This window comes from Gymnoscopelus braueri (assembly GCF_963280865.1).
Source record: "Gymnoscopelus braueri genome assembly, chromosome: 14".
Classification (NCBI taxonomy): Eukaryota; Metazoa; Chordata; class Actinopteri; order Myctophiformes; family Myctophidae; genus Gymnoscopelus; species Gymnoscopelus braueri.
The window spans coordinates 7,531,118-7,552,800 of NC_137619.1; the positions used below are offsets into that span (position 1 = coordinate 7,531,118).

Here is a 21,683-nt window from a genome sequence, read left to right on the forward strand (position 1 = left end):
AATCTGCTAGATTCACTGATGATCAGGGTTCATTATGACACAACTTTTTTTGAGTTTTAGGTTATTGTTAAAAACCATCTGTTGAAAAATAAATAAATGCAAAGGATGGTTGGAGAGCAAACAGAGGGATGTTTAATGTTATCAAAACACATATTCCTTATTGTCGTATCTTAAAGTCATTTATCAATTTCAGAAGACCAAAACTATCAGTTTTAATGTGTGAACCTGGCTCAGAGTTCAAACAAAATAAGAGCAATACACTTAAACACAGAATTGATGAATATAAAGACAAAGGCTAATTAACTAATTGTTTATGAGTGAGTTAGTCTGCAGAATCTGTAGTGGATGTGTGTAAAGCAGTGGTTTTCAAAGTGGGGTCCAGGGGACCCTCATGGTTTCTTGAGGGGGTTCTAAATGTCCCCTTACATTTCTGTAACTCCCGAGAGTGTACAAAATGGAACCAAATGGACCCCTAATGGTCCATTTGTACACTCTCAGAGATATGGGGCTCATTGAAATTAAAATGTCTTAGAAGTAAGGAGTTGGATGATGGATGCGAACCAAAAGACAAACAAGCCGAGGGGAGAATGAGAGACTCCAAAAGTAATGAAGACTGCTGTCACTATGCGAGTCAGGAGGGAGTGCAGGACAGAAAGACCAAGGCAGACTAGTTCAGATACAAGGAGTTTTCTTTTTTTTATTATGACAAAAACCAGGGAACACAAGGAGCACGAGAAGGACTAGGAAGGCACTTGCAAGTTTCACTTGTAAAAGCACAAGAAGATGGCCTACATACACCGGATCAAGGAGACTAGATCAAACATTAAGATACTCACAGACAACTACATACAACAAACAGACTGGCAGTGAAGGGCAAATAGACACACATTGGAGACACAGGTGCATATGTATGGACAATCAACACACGATTGGCTAGGGCTAAACAAGACACAGGTGAACAACATTTGCAAATGACAGGGTGAGACAAGACAGGTAGCAGCAAACAGGAAACACTCAGACATCACTACAAAACAAAAGGTACACAAGTGTAAATTAAAACCTGAACTAAGAAGATATATTTCTAAAATATGTAAAGAACACAACTGTATTGTAAAACACCAAGTTTGACTAAGAAACAAGGAACACAACAAGAAAACACAACAGTTATTGTTAAGTAAAAGTATCAATACTAAAATGTTTTAAAATAGTGTAAAAAGTACAATATTTTCCTCTGAGATGTGCTGAAGTAGAAGTATTGAAAATTGGAAATACTCCAGTACTCCAGTAAAGTAAAAATACCAAAACAAGTACTGTACTTAGTTACTTTCCACATCTGAGTAAAAGTATTGAACAATTTAAATACTCCAGTAAAGTAAAAATACCAAATTCCATCCCGCAAGTACTTGCGGGATGGAACTTTTCACATCTGATCAGAACACATTAGGTGATCTGTCTAATATATCCCCATTCCCCAGTGATGGAAGAAAAGTAGTAACTTTCAACCACTGCAACCACTGCAACTGTTAGTGTGGAAGAGCATTGGGAAGCTCTGCTATCTGGCTATAGTGCTTCCTCATCCCCTCTGTACTTACAAAAGGTAGTACTGTATCTATACTGGACAAGGACCCCAAATTGACATGTATTTGGCTGGGGACCCCTATGGAAGTCCACAGGTCCAAAAATAAATAAATAAGTAAAATCCACAATGAAATAAACGCAATGATACAAAAAACATAATGTAATAAATAAATACATTCATTTATTTAACTTTACTAACTGACGGCTAACATACTAAAGAACGCTTCAAGGATACGAAGAGACATCTGTGAAAACGACCGAGTGATGGGGTAGTGGTCTATTGATCAGACTCCTAGCACAGACAGTCCATGTTCAAGCCCCAGTCCTCAATGTGCCTTTAATTATTTTGGGGGAATGACCCATCACGTTCATCCAATGTCAATGTACAATGTTTCTTATGTCTGGGTAGCTCAGTTGAAAGAGCTCTTGACTCCGCCAGGGTCAAAAACTTTATATTTGAAATCCGAACGTTTATGTAGATGAATGAACGGGTAAAAAATGGAGAAAGTGCAAACACCAGGTTGAAGTTCATCCATGACGGTCATGACAGATCCAGACTGCACTAGCGATTTGTTTACATTCGTTACCATAGACGTTACCATATTGATTTTATCCCACTGTTGAGGGTTAGGGTTATGTATTATATATTTTGTTTAAGACTTACAGTAGGCTGCCTTGCCCCACTGGAATAGTGACTGATATGAATCAATAATATACTGGACCATACGTAAAATGAAGAATACCTTGTGATGTACCTAGCTCTGTTGGGAGAGCTCTTGACTTCCGACCACAAGGTCATGGGATCTAATCCCAGCACAGGTAACATGGCATTTGAGCAATCTGGCTCCCACGGGTCTAATAACTTTTTTCTTTTTTAAATGTCCATTGCCATTGACAATGCATTGGGCGCTTAAAGTTAAATATTTCAAAAACTACAAATAATTTCAAAGTAAAACATCTCAAGGATGCATGTCCACAGTAAGGTGGAATTTTTGAACTGTGAATGGAGTTTCTAGGTGAAAGTGTTTTTTTGAGGTCCCAAAATCTTCCATTGGCCTCCATTATAAATCTCTGAACTTTTAAAGGAGTACAATTCTAAAACTATGAAACATTTCAAAGATTCCTTTTCAGGCAAACATGTCCACATTAAGATGAACATTTTAAAGTTTGAATGGGGTTTCTAGGGGTAAGTATGTAGGACTAGTAGCCTGCCAAAGTTTGTACTTTTCCCCCTAATATCTACGCAGTGATATTAGTCTGGAATCTCTGTGTGGAATCTGCATTTCCAAGGGGCAAATAAAAAAAAATGCCTCGCAATGGCAGATTAGTCTGGAACCAGGCTATTGTCAATGGCAATGGACATTGAAAGGGGAAAAAAAATTGGCATAAAGGTGAAAAAAAGTTAGTAGATCCATGGGGGCCAGATTGCTCAGAAGCTGAACATACTGTAGTTCTCAAATTGATACATATTTGGCCACGGACCCCCTACCTGAAAATGTTTTGTGTCAGGGACCCCCAGAAGAGAAGATTTGTGTTATGTCAAAAAATAGCAACATACAAGCTTGCAGTGCGAGCTTGTATATCTGCCATTTTTGAAAAGCCAACGTATAAAATATGGATAAAGTGGTTCAAATGATTTTGTATTAACACATTTGATCACGTCTGAAATAACTTGCGACAAGACCTTGTGGAACATGTCTCAATGGGAAATGAATGAAACCAGAAACGATTTAAAACTTTTATATTCACACATTTCTCCAAACATACAAAATTATGTCCACTCTGCAAGATTGTCATCTCATAAAGCAGGGATATATAAACTTAATCTGGAAGATGATTGTTAGGGAGAACCAGGGTTTTGAGGGCAGGGAGATAACATTTCCAAATAGTCGTTCCCCTGTCCCAAAATTTCCCTCAACATGCAAAGTACTCAATTATTTATTTTTTTCCTTTTTACTGTGAAAGACTCATATCACCCAACAACTGTTGGGTGATATTATGTCCACAGTATAAACTGAATAACGCAATATCAAAATCGTGGTCCGGCTAACCTTGGGACATCCTGTCTGCAGTCAAACATACTGCCAAGGCAAAGAGCCCTTGAACAGAACAAGTTATAAGAAAATGAAAAAAGGTGAACCTGCCTCCAACACCCCACAAGATTCAACGCTCTTTATACTTCAAGTTTGCGTGACAAATAGCCGATCCACAAACTTCCACAAGATTTTGTAGATCAGCTATTTGTCACGCAACCAAGTATATACATTAAAGGACGACTCCACCCATTTTCAACCTATCTTCATATAATAGGTCCTCAGTAATGCTACATGATACAATGGTACCATTTTTGTCTACTTGGTCTGTGTCTCAGTCAGAGGGGGTCTGTGGACAGTTCAGAAACCCGCCTACCAGTGACATCGTCAATGGGGAATCCGAGCTAATAGAAACTGCAGGCTTTCTATTCCTGGAAAGTTAGCATGCTATAATGGAAGCGTTAATAAAAAAATAAAATATTATATTAAAGAAATAAAAAAATCTGCCTAAAGATGATGTCACTGATAGGCGAGTTTCTGAAGTGTCCACAGCCCTCCTATGAGACACAGACTGAGTTGACCAAAATGGCACCATTTTATCAGGAGCATTATTGAGGACCTATTATATGAAAATGGGTGAAGTTGTCCTTTAAGAATGACTCAAACAGCATGTTATGCTTTCATCATTTCAGGCATGGTGCAGATTAGTAGATAGTTATTTCTACATAAAATGTGTCCATTGGGTTGTACAAAAAGTGTCACGGTGTCTCTTTAAAATCCAACGATGTTCCGGTGGTGTTGGACCTTTAACAACACGCCTTAGTGCACTTCTTCTTGGCTGGCTTGACGGGCGCCATCTCCTCCATGTCAGCGTCGTCATCGTCGTCATCAGACAGGTCAGAGTCTTGCGCCTCTGAGGCTGTGGGGGGGGGGGGGGGGGGGGGGGGGGAGAAGATGACAGGAAACCTTTCAGGGTCAAGCTAAAGCCTCGCCGTTTATAACAGTGTTTCTCAACCTTTTCTGGATCAGGGCATCACTTGAAAATCTCAAAAGCATTCGCTAATTGTCAGAGCATGTTATGATCAATCAATCGATTTGTGTTCCGGCTTGAATCAATGGAACTAACATAGTATACGTTCCTACTTAGCAGTATCAGAATGAAAACTCACTTCTCAGGGTTAGAAAACCATAGCATGACCTTTTCTTTTCTTCATTAACACATTGACCGCCGGGCCCGTAGTTCTAAGGGCCGTTAAATCCAACGGTTAAGCGCCGATCCCGTAGCCTACGGGCTGTGGTGCTTTTTCCTTTTTTTCTAGGGGGACCATTTTCAGTGTAACACCACCCGATGTCGACCGGAAGTGCGATCACGTTTTTTGTTTCCCGTCTGTCTCCATTCTAAGTCGTACACAAAAACCCCTGTAAAAGCCCCTGTAAACATGTAGTTTTTCATCCTCGCATTTCCCATGTTAACATAAACGATCAGAACTCAACAATGGATGCCCCGTTTGACACGTGGTTTGGACTGGTAGACGCAGGGAGATGTCCGCGATGTTTACAAACAGTGCACAGCTCAATCTTAAGGATTTTAACGATGTCTATGGCGACGTGAAAAAAACAAAAAACAACAATAAAACGTTGGCACTGGTGAGTACATTATGAGATTAACCTCTGGCGGTCAATGTGTTAATATTAATGTTATATTTATGACGTGTTATTTACCAATGAGGTGTAAGCCGCTGACAGTGACGGGTCCTGATCCAGACTTCAGCCTGATGGTCACCGGGGCCCTCAGCTCAAACTCCCCCAGACACACCTGATGGAACAGGAACCATAAGAACCAATTACAGCAACTATAGGGACAGAGTTGAACATTAACCCTTTAAGACCGGGAAAAAATTGTGCAAATTTCTTTTACTATTTTTTTTGCTTCTGGGGGGTCCCTGGAACAACATATTTTGAGATGGGGGTCCACGGCCAAATACATATCATTTTGGGTGGTCCTTGACATAATAAAGTTTGATTATAGCAACATAAGTTTAAAAAAAAAACTGTTATGATTTAGAAGACATTTGTAGAATCCCCCCAGAAGCAAATATTAAAGGGGTAGTTCACCCCCAAAATAACTTTTTTTCTATTGATTACTGACCATCTGGAGCCTTGAATTCATAGATATTGTTTTGTTTTTGTCACATTCCTAAGCCAATAATTTGATTAAAATAAATGTGTCCCCATTGATTCCGGTAGGAGACACAAATGCATTTGTGTCTCCTACCGGAATCAATGGGGCTAAATTTATTATAATCAAATAATAAAGGAAGGAATGCGACAAAAACAAAAAAATATCCATGAATTCAAGGCTCCATGGGGTGAGTAATCAATAGAAAAAAAGTTATTTGGGGGGTGAACTACCCCTTTAAGAGTTAAAAATGTTCACTTTAAAACATATATATTGAAAAATGTGCACACATTTTCATGATCATGATTTTTCAAAAGAATTACAGATCTACAAGCTCGTAGTGCGGCACTCGGTGCCGCGCTATGAGCTTGTAGATCTGCTATTTTTGAATAGCCCAAAGCATAAGACAATGGTTAAAGTGGTTCAAATCTAAAATGACAGACACTTTCCCGGTCTTAAAGGGTTAATAATAGTTATGAACTCTGCAGCACATCAGTTTCATGCTCTGTATCAATTCTAACTACTAAATTGTAGGCATGTAACGATTCACTCAACTCACAATGCGATTCGAAGCACGATACTAGGTTCACGATACGATTTAAAAAAAATTCAACACAAAATTAGTTCCCAGACAAACAGAAAAATCTTTAAAAATGTTTCTCTTACACAAATCCAGTATTTTCTTCTTTTTTTCTGCTGTTCTGATACAATTTTTACTAAATTGATTTAAATGATCAAATAGTTTGAATCGATTTTAATAGATTTACGATAAATCATTACATGCCTACTAAATTGCATTGTGCGATTCGTCCCTATCAAATACAATTAATACAAATAATTTAACAAAACGTTGGCTCTGCTGATCACATTTCACATACAGTATGGCTGCAGGAAATCAGTGATAAAAGGGAAAAACGATCCACGTACCATAGGCAGACAGTTGATATGAAGGTTGGCAATGGGCACGGAGATGGTCTTCCCTTGGTGGTTCATGGCTGTGACCTCCACGATATTGCTCTCCTCCTTGGCGCCCTCTCCGAGACAAACCTAGTCCACACAACACAACACATGCAGTATGGTTTTAGGTCATTGGTTCTCAAAGTGGGGTCTGGGGACCCCCAGGGGTCCTTGAGGGTGTTCCAGGGAGTACCCAGAAAAATGTGTAAATATAGCATCAGAATAATTATGACCTTTTATACTTTGGCTATTCAAAAATAGCAGATATACAAGCTCATAGCACAGCACCGAGTGCCGCGCTATGAGCTTGTAGATCTGCTGTTTTTGAAAAATCTTGAAAATGTGTGCAAATCTTTGAATATATATTTTTTAAAGCGAACATTTCTAACTCAAATCTTTGCCTCTGGGGGGTCCCTGGAACAAAATATTTTTAGATGGGGGTCCGCGGCCAAATACATATCATTTTGGGGATCCTTGAGATGAAAAAGTTTGAGAACCACTGGTTTAGGTCAGTCCGCTTGGGTGGGTTATACTCTGTGTCTCTGTCAAGACTTTGTTTCATAAAAATCCACCGTTGTCAACTTGTCATGTTATGAACAACTTTGAGTCAATTAGACTCTGTGCAGCCTTGATTTGTCATGATTTATCAATTATACAATTTTGTCTAAATTTTGCTCCTTTTCTCTTCTGTTTCAATAAACTAATATCCCAACCTGAAACTGTGTTTTCCGTTTACTAAAGAGCTGGAGAGACAGATCTCACCAGTTACTGAAAAAACACTCTATAGCAGTGGTTCCCAAACCTTTTGGCTCAAGACCCAAAAGAGAAATTAGACGTTTGCCCTGGACCCAAACTAGTGAAAATAGCAGATCTACAAACTCACAACGCACCGCTTCGTGCCGCGTTGTGAACTAGTAGATCTGCTATTTATTTTCACCACTACTTAAACATTTTGTATTTATGGTAATTATTAGATTTTCTGATTTTATTTATGAAATACTTTTGATTTTTTTTGTAATTGTTTTTAATTGATGAAAAGTTGTGATATATTTTTTTTACTTGTTAAAATCATTTGAAATAACATATTTTTTAAGATTTAATGTAGAAAAAATAAAGAAAAAGCCTATTTACTCGTGACCCACAAAAATGTGTCCGAGACCCACTCTTTGGGAAACAGTGCTCTATATCAATGATTACTATCGGAATATAGAGCTATCGAACACTTATTTTAACAAAAGAAAATCACGTATACCAACTTTAACACCAATATACTAGTGGACCCACCGTTCTGAGCTCAAGAAAATGCTCCAGATCTTCCTCTTCGTCCCCTTGGAAAGTGAAGAATGGCACTTTAGTGGAAAGTTCACAACCTGGAGAGAGACGACACCACCGACATGTTAACGCTCTATATACTGTTATACTATAATTGGTTCTCAAAGTGGGGTCCGGGGACCCCAAGGGGTCCTTGAGGGGGTCCCAGGGGGTCCCCAGCAAAATTAGCTGATATAGCGTCACAATCATTTTAACCACTTAATCCATATTTTATACTTTGGCTATTCAAAAATAGCAGATCTACAAGTTCATAGTGCGGCACATGAGCTTGTAGATCTGCTATTTTTGAAAAATCTTGAATGTGTGCAAATCTTTGAATGTGTATATTTCTTTAAAACGAACATATTTAACTCAAATCTTTGCTTCTGGCATAAAACATTTTCAGATGTGGGGTCCGTGGCCAAATACATATCAATTTGGAGTTCCCTGGCACGAAAACGTTTGAGAACCACTGATATATTAGGCTACTATTATATACTTATACTATCTATATACACTGTTATACTAAACTATACTGTTATACTATATACACTGTTATACTATACTATACTGTTAAAAATGTTACAATAACAATATAATAACCATGGGTATGAACATTGTTCACATTATGTTGTTCACTGTGAGACACCATCCTATGCAGAAACCCAATGGGTGTAAATAACTAAGTACATTTACTCAAGTACTGTAAAGTACAATTTTGAGGTATTTTGACTTTACTGGAGTATTTCCAGTTTAAGTACTTTTACTTGTACTCCACTACATCTCAGAGGCAAATATTGCACTTTTTTTACTCCACTACAATTAGTTATAGTTACTTTGTAGATTTTGATTATTATTGCAAAACATACATTAACCACTTCAGCTCTATATATACATGTCGGCCATTTGAAAATAGCAGAAGCTCACAATTCATACATTTGAAAACATTCTGCATAATGAGTACTTTCTACATTTGGTACTCTCTAAGTACATTTTGATACCAATACTTCTGTACTTTTTTACTCAAGTAAAATGTTCTGGCTTTTAACTTGTAACAGAAGTATTTCTACATTGCAGTGAATGATACTTTTACTTAAAGTAAAACATGTGAGTACACTTTCATTTTCCACCACTTGATCCCCCCATGCATAAACCCACGTGTGCGACAACCTGGCAGAGAAACACAGGGTGATAATGTGACCATAAAGGGTCCTCTGTCTTACTGAACAGGTAGTTCTCCAGTTTGGAGGGTCCTCCACCGCTCATCCCCTCCGACGACTCGTCATCGTTGAAAGACATGCTGTCTATAGATCTATAGATCGATACTAAAGGTCGATGGATGATCAGATCTGATCCGTTCAAACAGAAAGGTTTGGACACCAGATTGCAAGGAGCGCGTCGCAGGGTTAGTGCGTAGTATGTGACGCGGTGTTGCCAGAGTTTGTGAGAGAAATAAGCAACCAGGGTCTATGAAAACGAGCCTAAAAGAAGCAACTAGTAGCCCACATGAGCACTCTAAAGAATATTGGCTATATTCATTGGCTATTTTAAAATAGCCGATCTTTAAGCTCACAACGCGTTGCAATGAGACACTCTATGACTCTATGAGCTTGTAGATCTGCTATTTTTTTTAAATGAAAGAAAAGCTAAACATTTTTAATATGTTTTACAAACATTTACAAAACATTTAACACAAAACTGGAAAGGGGGTCCCCTAGTAGCTGGCACAACATAATTTTAGATGTGGGGTCCGTGGACATTAATTTGGGGGTCCTTTCCTTGCCATGAAAATGTTTGAGAACCACTGGTTTAAACAGCATTTGTTAACAAGCCCAAATAAGCAAGTACACTTTAGAAACAACTCCAAAAAAAACGCAACCTGCACATAGCATTATTATTTAAAAGCAACTTTACAGGGGGAAAAAGTCTAAAAGTGGCTTATAATAAACAGACATGGCAACGTTGAGGTGTCGTCATAATTGTGCGCTCCTAGGCCGCCCCGCCCTCACAGCCATATAGTTCTCAGGTTTGACGGTGTCGCTTGCCGAAAGGAGCGTGTCTTATTTATTATTATGAATATAGTGACATATAGTTAACATATTAAACAAAATAAATAAATAAATAGCAGATTAAAGACTTTAACAAGAAGACAAGCAGCAATTGAAAAAAATTAGGGAGGATTTTTTTTTGTCAAGGGTTTAGAGTTAGTTAAAAAAAAATACACACACACACACACACACACACACACACACACACAAGAAATTGAATCATCTATAGTATGTGTGAACCACGGTGGTAAAGCAGGCGGTAGCATACATGAGTCACATACACACAGTGGTGGAAAAAGTACTCAAATGTTTTACTTAAGTAAAAGTATCAATACTGCAATGTTGAAGTACTCTGTTACAAGTAAAAGTCCGAAATTCAAAATTTACTTGAGTAAAAGTACAAAAGTATTGGCATCAAAATGTACTTAAAGTACCAAAAGTAAAAGTACTAAAATGTTTGAAAATAGCAGATCTACAAGCTCACAACGTGTCGCGATGCGACACGTTGTGAGCTTGTAGATCGGCTATTTTCAAATAGCCTAGGTTTAAAATAGCGCTAAAGTGGTTAATGTATGTTTTATAATATAATAATTTATATCTGAAAAGTAACAAGTAACTAAAGTTTTCAAATAATTGTAGTGGAGTAAAAGTACAATATTTGCCTCTCAGATGTAGTGGAGTAGAAGTAAAAGTATTGGAAATTGGAAATACTCAAGTAAAGTACAAATACCTCAACATTGTACTTAAGTACAGTACTTAAGTAAATGTACTTAGTTACTTTACACCACTGCATACACAATATTACAATATTGCACAGTATAATAAATGTGGATGAATTCATAAAAAATTGCTGATCTACCATCCAATAAGATTGTGTCATAATGAATGAACCCTAATCATGGATGTACAGTCATTCTGTCAGGGAGAGAGTGTTGTGTGCTGTAGATTGTCATCTTTTGACCTGTCACCTCTCCCTTCAACCTCAAATATGCCCTATAACAGATGTGGGCAACTTTGATGATGGAGAGGGTCACTATATTTCCACACTCACTCCAGAGGGCCACGTTGCATATACTGTCTCTCCGTATTTTAACTTTTTTGGCCATTCTATGTCACACAGAAGTAGATTTTTGTTGCTATTTTTTAATTGGAATCCAGATTTGTTTTAGCTATTTTTGAATTGGAATCCTGAAATGTAAAATTTCAAATATATTGGACATTAAAAAGACAATAGAATTTTAATACTAGTCATTAAGCTACTAATATAGACTGAAGCAATTAAAGCGGGTCATGTTTGGAACTGTAACAGCTGAAATCAATAATATATCAGTAATCCGCTGCATCAAGTGAAAGTGGGGGCCACCACTTGTGGCCCCGGGCCGCCATTTGCCCATATATGCCCTAAAACATCTCATCGATGTGAATGGCCTGGTTGCACAAGAGAGACTGATGATTGGGGGGTTTGAATCTTAAGACTTCTATGTTGTGTGGTTACTGTGGTAGTCACATGTTATTTCCATCAAGCAGGATGTAATTAGGTTGATCAGCATCAACATACAGGCTCAGAAATCCCCTCCTCGTTTCTTCTGTTGTGGCTGTCAGTATGTCAATATTTTGTTACACACCTCAGTAATGATTCAGTGATTATATTTGGATAATGCCGTAAATTGAACTGTCAACAGCCCTCCTCAGAGACGTACAGTAAAAAAAAAAAGCATTAGTGAGGAGGACCAATTATGAAGATACGTTGAAAATGGTTGAAGTCCTTTACCTTGGTTTCCTAAAGATTATTATTATTATTATTATTATTATTATTATTACCCTTATTATTATTATTATTATTATTATTACCCTTATTATTATTATTATTATTATTATTATTATTATTATTATTATTATTATTATTATCAATAATAATATCACCATCATCATCATTATAGGATTATTTGTCTAATTGTTTGTTTTCAATTTCACCTTTTCTTCAGTAAAATCCTGCCAACTACATCCTGCCTGTTCCTTGGAGGAGTTGAAGCAACTCCTACAACTCCAAGGAAGCATGTTATTGATTCAGTTCCTAAACACATATGGACACAACAGTATATTTAAAAAGTCATACTATGTCATAAAAAAATGTCATGCAATACCTTTTAAACAAAATGCCATACAGTACTGTTAAAGTTGTACAATGCCATAATACTTTGTACTGTTGTTCACAGCACAGATATCTGTTTTTGTATTTCATTCTGGAAGTGGATGGATTCAATTTACATAATTTGTTATTCCTCAGTCACAATAATAGCTCAAAACCAAATAGAATGCAGTTCACAAGTATGGGGCTCAGCCTATAATTGATCATTGATTTGATTGATATGCTGCATGTCAGTGTTTAGTGGTATTTTCTCAAACTGAATTCAGCTAAAGTGGAGCTGTGGTCATAATACAGCACTGTTTGAGAAACGCGTTGAAACTGTATGCCCTGTATGCCCTACATATTTTATGAAAGAGTCCAAAGTGAGAACAGCAAATGTACTCGATTTTACAAAAACAAAACAAAACAAAAGGAAAAAGTTCTGGTTGATTAAAACTGCAATAGTTTTGATCACCTGAAACTAAGAAACAACCATACCCAGTTGCAATTGATGCAGTTGATTTTTGAATGTGTGTGCATGCATGTGCGTGCGTGCGTGTGTGCTTGCTTGCTTGCTTGCTTGCGTGTGTGTGTGTGTGTGTGTGTGTGTGTGTGTGTGTGTGTGTGTGTGTGTGTGTGTGTGTGTGTGTGTGTGTGTGTGTGTGTGTGTGTGCATTTTACCACTCTGGATTCCTTTGGTGTTTTGGCACAGAATTCAAAGGCGTTATCACATCAAAGAACTTTACCAGCAGTCTGCGTGATTGATTGATGATCAGCACCTCTGTGTCTATACATGCATCTGTGTGTGTGTGTGTGTGTGTGTGTGTGTGTGTGTGTGTGTGTGTGTGTGTGTGTGTGTGTGTGTGTGTGTGTGTGTGTGTGTGTGTGTGTGTGTGTGTGTGTGTGTGTGTGTGTATGTGTGTGCAAACTGCAGTGTCCAGAAGCTTATGAATTCCCCTAAACTTCACACAACCATGTATTCTATGTGGCGTTACAGACAGACAGACAGACAGACAGACAGACAGACAGACAGACAGACAGACAGACAGACAGACAGACAGACAGACAGACAGACAGACAGACAGACAGACAGGTTTTATGTGAATACACAGACAGCTGAACTGACTGTGGGGTTAGACAAGCTACCAGCTAATGTATATGGAATAACGGCAGGTTCCTCGTCCCTGCCACTAGGTGGCCCCAGAACGTATCTGGGTGCCCAGAAGATTTATTCATCTCACCTTGATATCCATTGAGAAGGACTTACTGTCTAAAGTGGGTTTTATTGGCCTGATTTGCTGTGTAATTTGATTTCAGCTATTGCTCTATTGCTGTTTTATTGTGGCCCAAAGGCTGGGTGGCAGTGAATAATGTTTAGTGTTATTTGCCATGGAATTGAAGGGTGGTGACAGTCTTCACAGCAAAATCGAATATATCCATTTGTAACTGAGAGTGTATGAATGGAACCAAATGGACACGATGTACATTGCATGTTGAGTATGTTTCTGTTTTCGGCACCTGGATAAACCAATGAGAACTGACCAACCGACAAATGAACAGGGTGCAAAGTGCACGTCATTCTTCCTTCTAGTTACAGTAGGATTCTCCTCTGTTCCTGTTCATTTTGCAGTGATAATATGTATTACTGTAGAACAGAAGCAACCAACTAATCTATCTTTTAATCTACCAGGTGATCAGATCAGGCTAAGGTAATCAATTGAGTTGAAAACAACTATTATTAACTATTATTGTTTGATGTGCTTATACTGCTTAAAACATTTCTCCCGTTTTGATACTGACCATGATACTGACATGATACCTACCATGATACTGACCATGATACTGATACTGACCATGGTACTGACATGATACTAAACATGACACTAAACATGATACTGACCATGATACTGACCATGATACTGACATGATACCTACCATGATACTGACCATGATACTGATACTGACCATGGTACTGACATGATACTAAACATGACACTAAACATGATACTGACCATGATACTGACCATGATACTGACATGATACTGATACTGACCATGATACTGACATGATACTGACCATGATACCTACCATGATACTGACCATGATACTGATACTGACCATGATACTGACATGATACTGACCATGATACTGACCATGATACTGACATGATACTGACCATGATACTGACATGATACTGACCATGATACTGACATGATACTGACCATGATACTGACATGATACTGACATGATACTGACCATGATACTGACATGATACTGACCATGATACTGACCATGATACTGACATGATACTGACATGATACTGACCATGATACTGACATGATACTGACATCATACTGACCATGATACTGACCATGATACTGACATGATACTGACCATGATACTGACATGATACTGACCATGATACTGACCATGATACTGACATGATACTGACCATGATACTGACCATGATACTGACATGATACTGATACTGACCATGATACTGACATGATACTGACCATGATACCTACCATGATACTGACCATGATACTGATACTGACCATGATACTGACATGATACTGACCATGATACTGACCATGATACTGACATGATACTGACCATGATACTGACATGATACTGACCATGATACTGACATGATACTGACCATGATACTGACATGATACTGACATGATACTGACCATGATACTGACATGATACTGACCATGATACTGACCATGATACTGACCATGATACTGACATGATACTGACATGATACTGACCATGATACTGACATGATACTGACATCATACTGACCATGATACTGACCATGATACTGACATGATACTGACATGATACTGACCATGATACTGACCATGATACTGACATGATACTGACCATGATACTGACCATGATACTGACATGATACTGACCATGATACTGACCATGATACTGACCATGATACTGACCATGATACTGACATGATACTGACATGATACTGACCATGATACTGACATGATACTGACCATGATACTGACCATGATACTGACGTGATACTGACCATGATACTGACCATGATACTGACGTGATACTGACATGATACTGACGTGATACTGACATGATACTGACCATGATATGACACAATGACCAGTACAATGCCATCCCTGTCACACAGTGCTGTGAGAGGGGCCTGATGTGACAGGCTAACTACTAAGTATTGATTATTCTATGTTTGTATTATTCGTTCTTTGTTGTTGTTTTTTATTATAAAAGTATTGACAATGCTATGCTAGTATTAATTAGCAGCCTATAATAAGACATACAAGCAATGGTTTCTCTGACTGGCACTGGGTGACTGATTAAACCTTCCTTGGTCAACAGCAAAGTGATCATGTGCCCGGGAATTGTTGCCCATCCCCGCTGTAGTAGATGTAGCACTGAGGGGGGGGGGGGGGGGGGGGGGTTTCCCTCACATTCCTGTTCTAATGTATTATGGTTCTCTAAAACCGCGTGCTGGTCCAACCTGGATAGAAAACCTGCGCCTTTCATTACTAATATGTTACTGATAATCCAGCGTACAACACCTGCTGCTGTGAGTGTGTGTGTGTGTGTGTCTGTGTGTCTGTGTGTCTGTGTGTCTGTGTGTCTGTGTGTGTGTGTGTGTGTGTGTGTGTGTGTGTGTGTGTGTGTGTGTGTGTGTGTGTGTGTGTGTCTGTGTGTGTGTGTGTGTGTGTGTGTGTGTGTGTGTGTGTGCAGTGCCAACTGTAACTGCAACTGCCATCCCCAACCCTTGGGTTAAGCATATAAACAGCAGCTGCACAACAGCTGACAGTTCCTCTCTCTCTCTTTCTCTCTCTCACACACACACACGACCTCAAACGTACAGGCCCTGGCTGCAGGCACGGGCGTGTTGTACCCGTACATATAGAGTCAGAGAACACCTGCCACAACACAGCACAGCTGTCAAGTGCATCATCCTTCACCCTACATGTAACCCCACTAAAACACACACACACACACAGAGAGAGAGAGAGAGAGAGAGAGAGAGAGAGAGAGAGAGAGAGAGAGAGAGAGAGAGAGAGAGAGAGAGAGAGAGAGAGAGAGAGAGAGAGAGACTACTTTTGCAAACGGGCAACCGCACACTAAACTATAGCTGATCATTCAGTGACACCTGAGCACACATACATACATACATTCACACAACAGGATGTGACTCGCACCACTAAAGCCTTTCCAACAAGCGCTTAATGCAGCCTACGTACAAGAATGAATCACTACACCGTAAAACTGCTCTCTGGTGCATTTGTTACACTCTCAGAATGAATCATACTAACACTGTAAAGCTGTTTATGTAAAGGGCCGTGACACCGTAGGCTGATTTTTATGAGTTTGTTTTCCAGTTCAGGTTGAAAACCACAGCAGATGAACAACATGGTACAGTAGGCTAGTATAAGAAACAGAGCTGCAGCTATAATCAAATTAATAATGGTGAGTTAGATTTAGGTGTACCCAGAAGCAATACAAGCAGAGACAGTAGTCCGCCTAAATCTAACACACCCAATCAATTTGATTAGCTGCAGCTTATCATTGCTTACTGTACATCACGGTGTACTATAAGGTCTGCTTTATGCAGCCTTCCATGTGTTACCCTGGTGTAGTTTTTTCTTCTTTTACCTGAACTGGAATCTGCCTATTTTGTCCCCCTTTCACTAAGGGTATAAATGTAAAAAACTAATATATATAAATAGATCAAATACATGATGCATTTTTTTCCTGAAATGGTGGCAGGTTAAAGATGTGGCCGTATCAGAATGCATTTAATGAATGACACACAGTTCAAATGAACCGTGTGGGTGTGCGTGTGCGTGTGTGTGGACGTGCGCGTGCGCGCGTGTGTGTGTGTGTCTGTGTGTGTGTGGCATCCGTCAGAATATTCCTGGCTATATGTTTTATTAATAACACACACGGGCCCACACAGAGGGGGATGGGGGCACAGTAGAAGGGGAATGCTAATAAGCTGCCATATGCATGTCACACAGACACACACACACACACACACACACACACACACACACACACACACACACACGCACACAAACGCACACACACACACACACACACACACACACACACACACATACAATAAATGTCATAATGATGCCACGCTCCTCGCACTGTAACTAAAGCTCAACTCCTCATCCTCAATCTTTCAGAGCAAAAGGGAGCAGGAACAATGCCAGCCGAAAGGTCCATTTGTACCTCCCATGTCCCTGCTACATTTTAAGATCATAAAGCTGATATTTAAAATAGCGAAAATAGCCTACAAGCTATACCTACAAGCTCACAACACGTTGTGATGCGTTGCGAGCTTGTAGATCTGCTATTTTCACGTTTAAGATGTAGAAGGGCCTTGAAGGGATAGTTCACCCAACAAAAAAAAAGATTCTATGGATTAGTCACCCCATGGAGACTTGAATTCATTCTTTTTTGTTTTTGTCACATTCCTAAGCAACTAATTTGATGACCAGCGGACTGGTAGGAGACACAAGGGAGACTCTTTGTGTCTCCTACCGGAACCGCTGCTGGTCATCAAATTAACAAACCATCCCTTTAAGATGAAGGAGGGCCTTAATGAAAACGATAGGCTAAAAGGACTATTAAGTGATGTGCTTCATTCACCTGTCATCTAACAGGAGCCCCAGCACCCTCCCTGACACACAATAAAATACAGTGTGTTCAGTGTAAAGGGGCACGAAAACCTAGCCTGGGATTGTAGTTTGTTTTCCAGCTCAGGTTAAGGTTAAAAACTACAGCAGATTAAAAACATGGGAGGCTAGTCTGCAAAACAGCTTATTAAAAGAATAATGGGTGCGTTGGATTTAGGAGTACCCGGAGTCGTGGCAAGCATGTGCCCAATGTGCAAGCATTGACACGCTTAAATCCAACTCCCATTATTCATTTGATTAGCTGCAGCCGTGTGTCGCTGACATCACGGTGTCCTATAAGGTCAGCCTTACGCTAATGGGCGAGTTAGATTTAGGTGTACCCAGAAGCAATACAAGCAGAGACAGTATAGTCCGCACTAAATCTAACACACCCAATTAATTTGATTATAGCTGCAGCTTATCATTGCTTACATCTATAAGGTGTACTATAAGGTCTGCTTTATGCAGCCTTCCATGTTTTTACTCTGCTGTAGTTTCTGTTTAACCCATTAAGACCTGAAGCCAATTCTACAAATGTCTCCTATAAATCCCAACAGTATTCTGAAAAACATACGTTTCTATATCAGTGGTGCTCAAACTTTTTCATGTCAAGGACCCCCAAAATGATATGTATTTGGCCGTGGACCCCCATCTCAAAATATTTTGTTCCAGGGACCCCCCAGAAGCAAAGATTTGAGTTAAAAATGTTCGCTTTAAAACAATATTGAATATATTCAAAGATTTGCACACATTTTCATGATTTTTCTAAAATAGCTGATCTACAAGCTCGTAGCGCGGCACTCGGTGCCGCGCTATGAGCTTGTATATCTGCTATTTTTGAATAGCCAAAGTGTAAAATAATGCTTTTTAGCTCAAATAAAAAAATGACACCGATGCGTTCCAGGTCTTGATAGGTTAACCTGAACTGGAAAACAAAACTACAAAATCAAGTCTAGGCCTATAAGGGTTTCATCCCCCTTTAATTCTGAACGCATGCAAACAGAATTGTTTTACAGTGCATCTCCCTGTCTCCCTTTCTTAACCGCTCACCTTTCCTTCGTCTTCCTCCTTCCACCCCCCCCCCACCACCCCCCCAAGGCCCCAAGGCCCCCAGTTCATTCATTATCTCTCCGTCTCAAAACGGGGGTGGGGGAATTGTTAAGGATGAAAAGGAGGATGAGTGACAGATAAGTGGATGACTATAATATACCGTCTCTCCTCCCAGGCCTCATTAGAAAACTCTGTGCTTATATATCATGCACCATTCTACCCCCCTCTCCTCCTCCTCCTCCTCCTCCTCCTCCTCCTCCTCCGTTCTGAGACCGAGACGAGACACGGCAAATGATACCCCAGGAGAGAGGGTGTGTGTGTGTGTGTGTGTGTGTGTGTGTGTGTGTGTGTGTGTGAGTGTGTGTGGGGGGCGGTGGGTACAACTGATAAGTTATTCTTGTTCTGTGTGACCTATAATGCCCGATTTATACTTGATTGCGCGTCGCCGCACACAAAATAGCAGATCTACAAGCACGCCTCTGGAGGGTCCTTGAAATTAAGAGGTTTGAGCTTGTAGATCTGCTATTTTCGGTGTGCGACACTGGCGTGCAGCCGAGTAGAAATCAGCCCCTTATTACGACCCCCATGACAGGCTAGAAATCATTATATTTTATTCTACATAATCAGGCGTTTCCTGTAAAAAAAAAGATGGTACGATAACATTTACAGTAGCCAACGGGATTCCATAAAAAGCAGGTGCTTCACCCAGAGAGGCGAGGCCTTACAACTCACACTAGGTTAGTCTTGTCCAGCGTGATCTAATATGAGAGTGACGACACTGGCGTTGACTCCTATTGTAAGAATGGAATGTGGAAATTCTCCTTCTATCTCAATGAGGAAGTTCCAATGTTTGGAACTATAGCCCATAGCAGCCCGCTTTGTGGCGAGATCAAAGCGTGTCATAACTCTCTCTCTCTATGGGACTGGTCTTGTCATGCGTCTAAGCTAGGCTAAAAAACAAACAAACCGGAAACTGACTTAGAACGTTGGTTAATAACCAAATGTGAACATTTGCATGTGCAGTATAAGATTCGTCATAAAAATTCTTCAAACTACTTTTGATATAGATTACTTGCATTACATGCTGAAAATAGCCGATCGCGCTGAGCAGTGAGCTTGTAGATCGCCTATTTTTTGGGTGTGCAAACACTCCTGTATGGGTACGGATTATATAAATTAAAGCAGCAATCCGGAATTTATTTGAATAAACGAAACATTATTTTAACCAATCTATATAGTAGAGTATGTTAATACAATATAACTAGTAGTAGTACAACGGCCTCTCTACTTTTCACCAGATCCACGAGTACTGTAGCAACGCCTGAAGCTCATAAGCACAACATCTCCCTTGGACGAGAGGGGATTCCGTCTTAGCAGAGAGCAGTACCGTAGAGGTTTGATGTCCTACTACGTGGGAGACTGAGGTTCGAATCCCAGGCAGGACACAAAACCTACGGATTGCAGCTTTAAACGCAACTGGACGATCCCTCCTGAACCTATAGCAGTGGTTCTCCAAACCAAAGTAAACACATTTCTGCAGATGTCAAAGTGATTCATTTTGGTGCTGTAGGTGCTGCTGTCAAGACAAACAAAAACACTTTAATTACTCCTGAAAACAGTAATTAAAGTGATCTTACAAGCTGCAAAACAAAGTGGGGTCCCTCAGGGTTCCTTGGGGGGGGGGGGGGGGGGTCCAAATTGACCCTTAAAGGCCTGTACACACTCAGAGATATGAAGGGTCCTTGAAATTAAAAGTTTTGAGAACCAGTGATATATAGCATTGGTTCTCAACCTGTGGGTGGGTCCCACAGGCTGAGAACCTGTGGGAGATTTTTTGGGGGGGTCCCAAGATAACAGTGAAGTGACAGTCTAAGGACTTTTAAGACCTTTTTAATACCTAAAAGAAATGAAATGAAAAAAGAGCATTACTGCATCAAAGTAATCAACAAACTATACTATGAAAATTGGTAAAAAAATTGCCAAATTGTCAAATAATATAAGAAAGAGGCAAAACATTTGAAAATAGCCGATCTACAAGCTCGTAGATCGGCTATTTTCGCAATATTTATCTGTGGAACTGAAAATGTAACGCCTCAACTCTTACATTCCAAGTGCTTGTCAGGGTGGGGGGGGGGGTCCCCAGTTCAATTATGATTATTAATTTTAATTTTTTTGGGGGGGGGGTGGGGGGGGGTCACGGCCTGAAAAGGTTAAGAAGCACTGATCTACAGTATAGCGAGGAGGAGGAGTCACTGTCCAAAACCCTTTTTTTCCGTCACGTTGCACAGTTCAGCTCCTCAAGAGTCGTAGTCAGGGTTGCCAGATCTGCTTATTATAATTTCCCCGCAAGATTTTATTTGAAAATAGCCGATCTACAAGCTCACAACGCGTCGCATCGTTGTGAGCTTTTAGATCGGCTATTTTCAAATAGCCGATGTATATGTTAAAGTGCTCATGTGGGCCCATAGTCGCTTCTTTTGGGCTGGTTTTCCTAGACCTGGTTGCTTGTTTCTCTCACAGAAATCTGGCAACACTGGTCGTAGTAGGGTTTCCAACATCCTGTCTTTTATGAGGCTCCCAGAACAGAACGTATGACACAGCCTATGAATAGATGTTGTGGGCCAGTCAGTCACTGCTGCTGGGTGGGTGTGGTCGGTGCATTGCAATATGATGACACTTTGTTTCTTCTCTTGACAGGAA

The 21,683-nt window shown here is 39.7% G+C and overlaps 1 protein-coding gene across 1 annotated transcript; it reads right to left on the reverse strand.

Moving 5' to 3' along the window:
- Window positions 1–3,302: 3,302 nt before the first annotated feature.
- Window positions 3,303–9,435, reverse strand: npm3 (nucleophosmin/nucleoplasmin, 3). The gene is made up of 5 exons (XM_080449226.1): window positions 9,282–9,435; window positions 8,032–8,117; window positions 6,718–6,837; window positions 5,334–5,427; window positions 3,303–4,530 (listed from the first exon to the last, which is right to left on the reverse strand). Exons 1-5 carry the CDS (start codon window positions 9,355–9,357, stop codon window positions 4,418–4,420), a joined length of 489 nt encoding a protein of 162 aa, XP_080305352.1. The 5' UTR covers window positions 9,358–9,435; the 3' UTR covers window positions 3,303–4,417.
- Between the last annotated feature and the right edge of the window lie 12,248 nt (window positions 9,436–21,683).

What these genes read in the sequence shown, in the direction of transcription:
- npm3 (XM_080449226.1), bottom strand. Translation starts at nt 9,357, where the DNA reads ATGTCTTTCAACGATGACGAGTCGTCGGAGGGGATGAGCGGTGGAGGA. An exon ending in ATTTTCTTGAGCTCAGAACG is followed by an intron (nt 6,838 to 8,031) that starts GTGGGTCCACTA and finishes TGTGTGGACTAG; the next exon opens with GTTTGTCTCGGAGAGGGCGC. An exon ending in ATATCAACTGTCTGCCTATG is followed by an intron (nt 5,428 to 6,717) that starts GTACGTGGATCG and finishes CTGTTCCATCAG; the next exon opens with GTGTGTCTGGGGGAGTTTGA.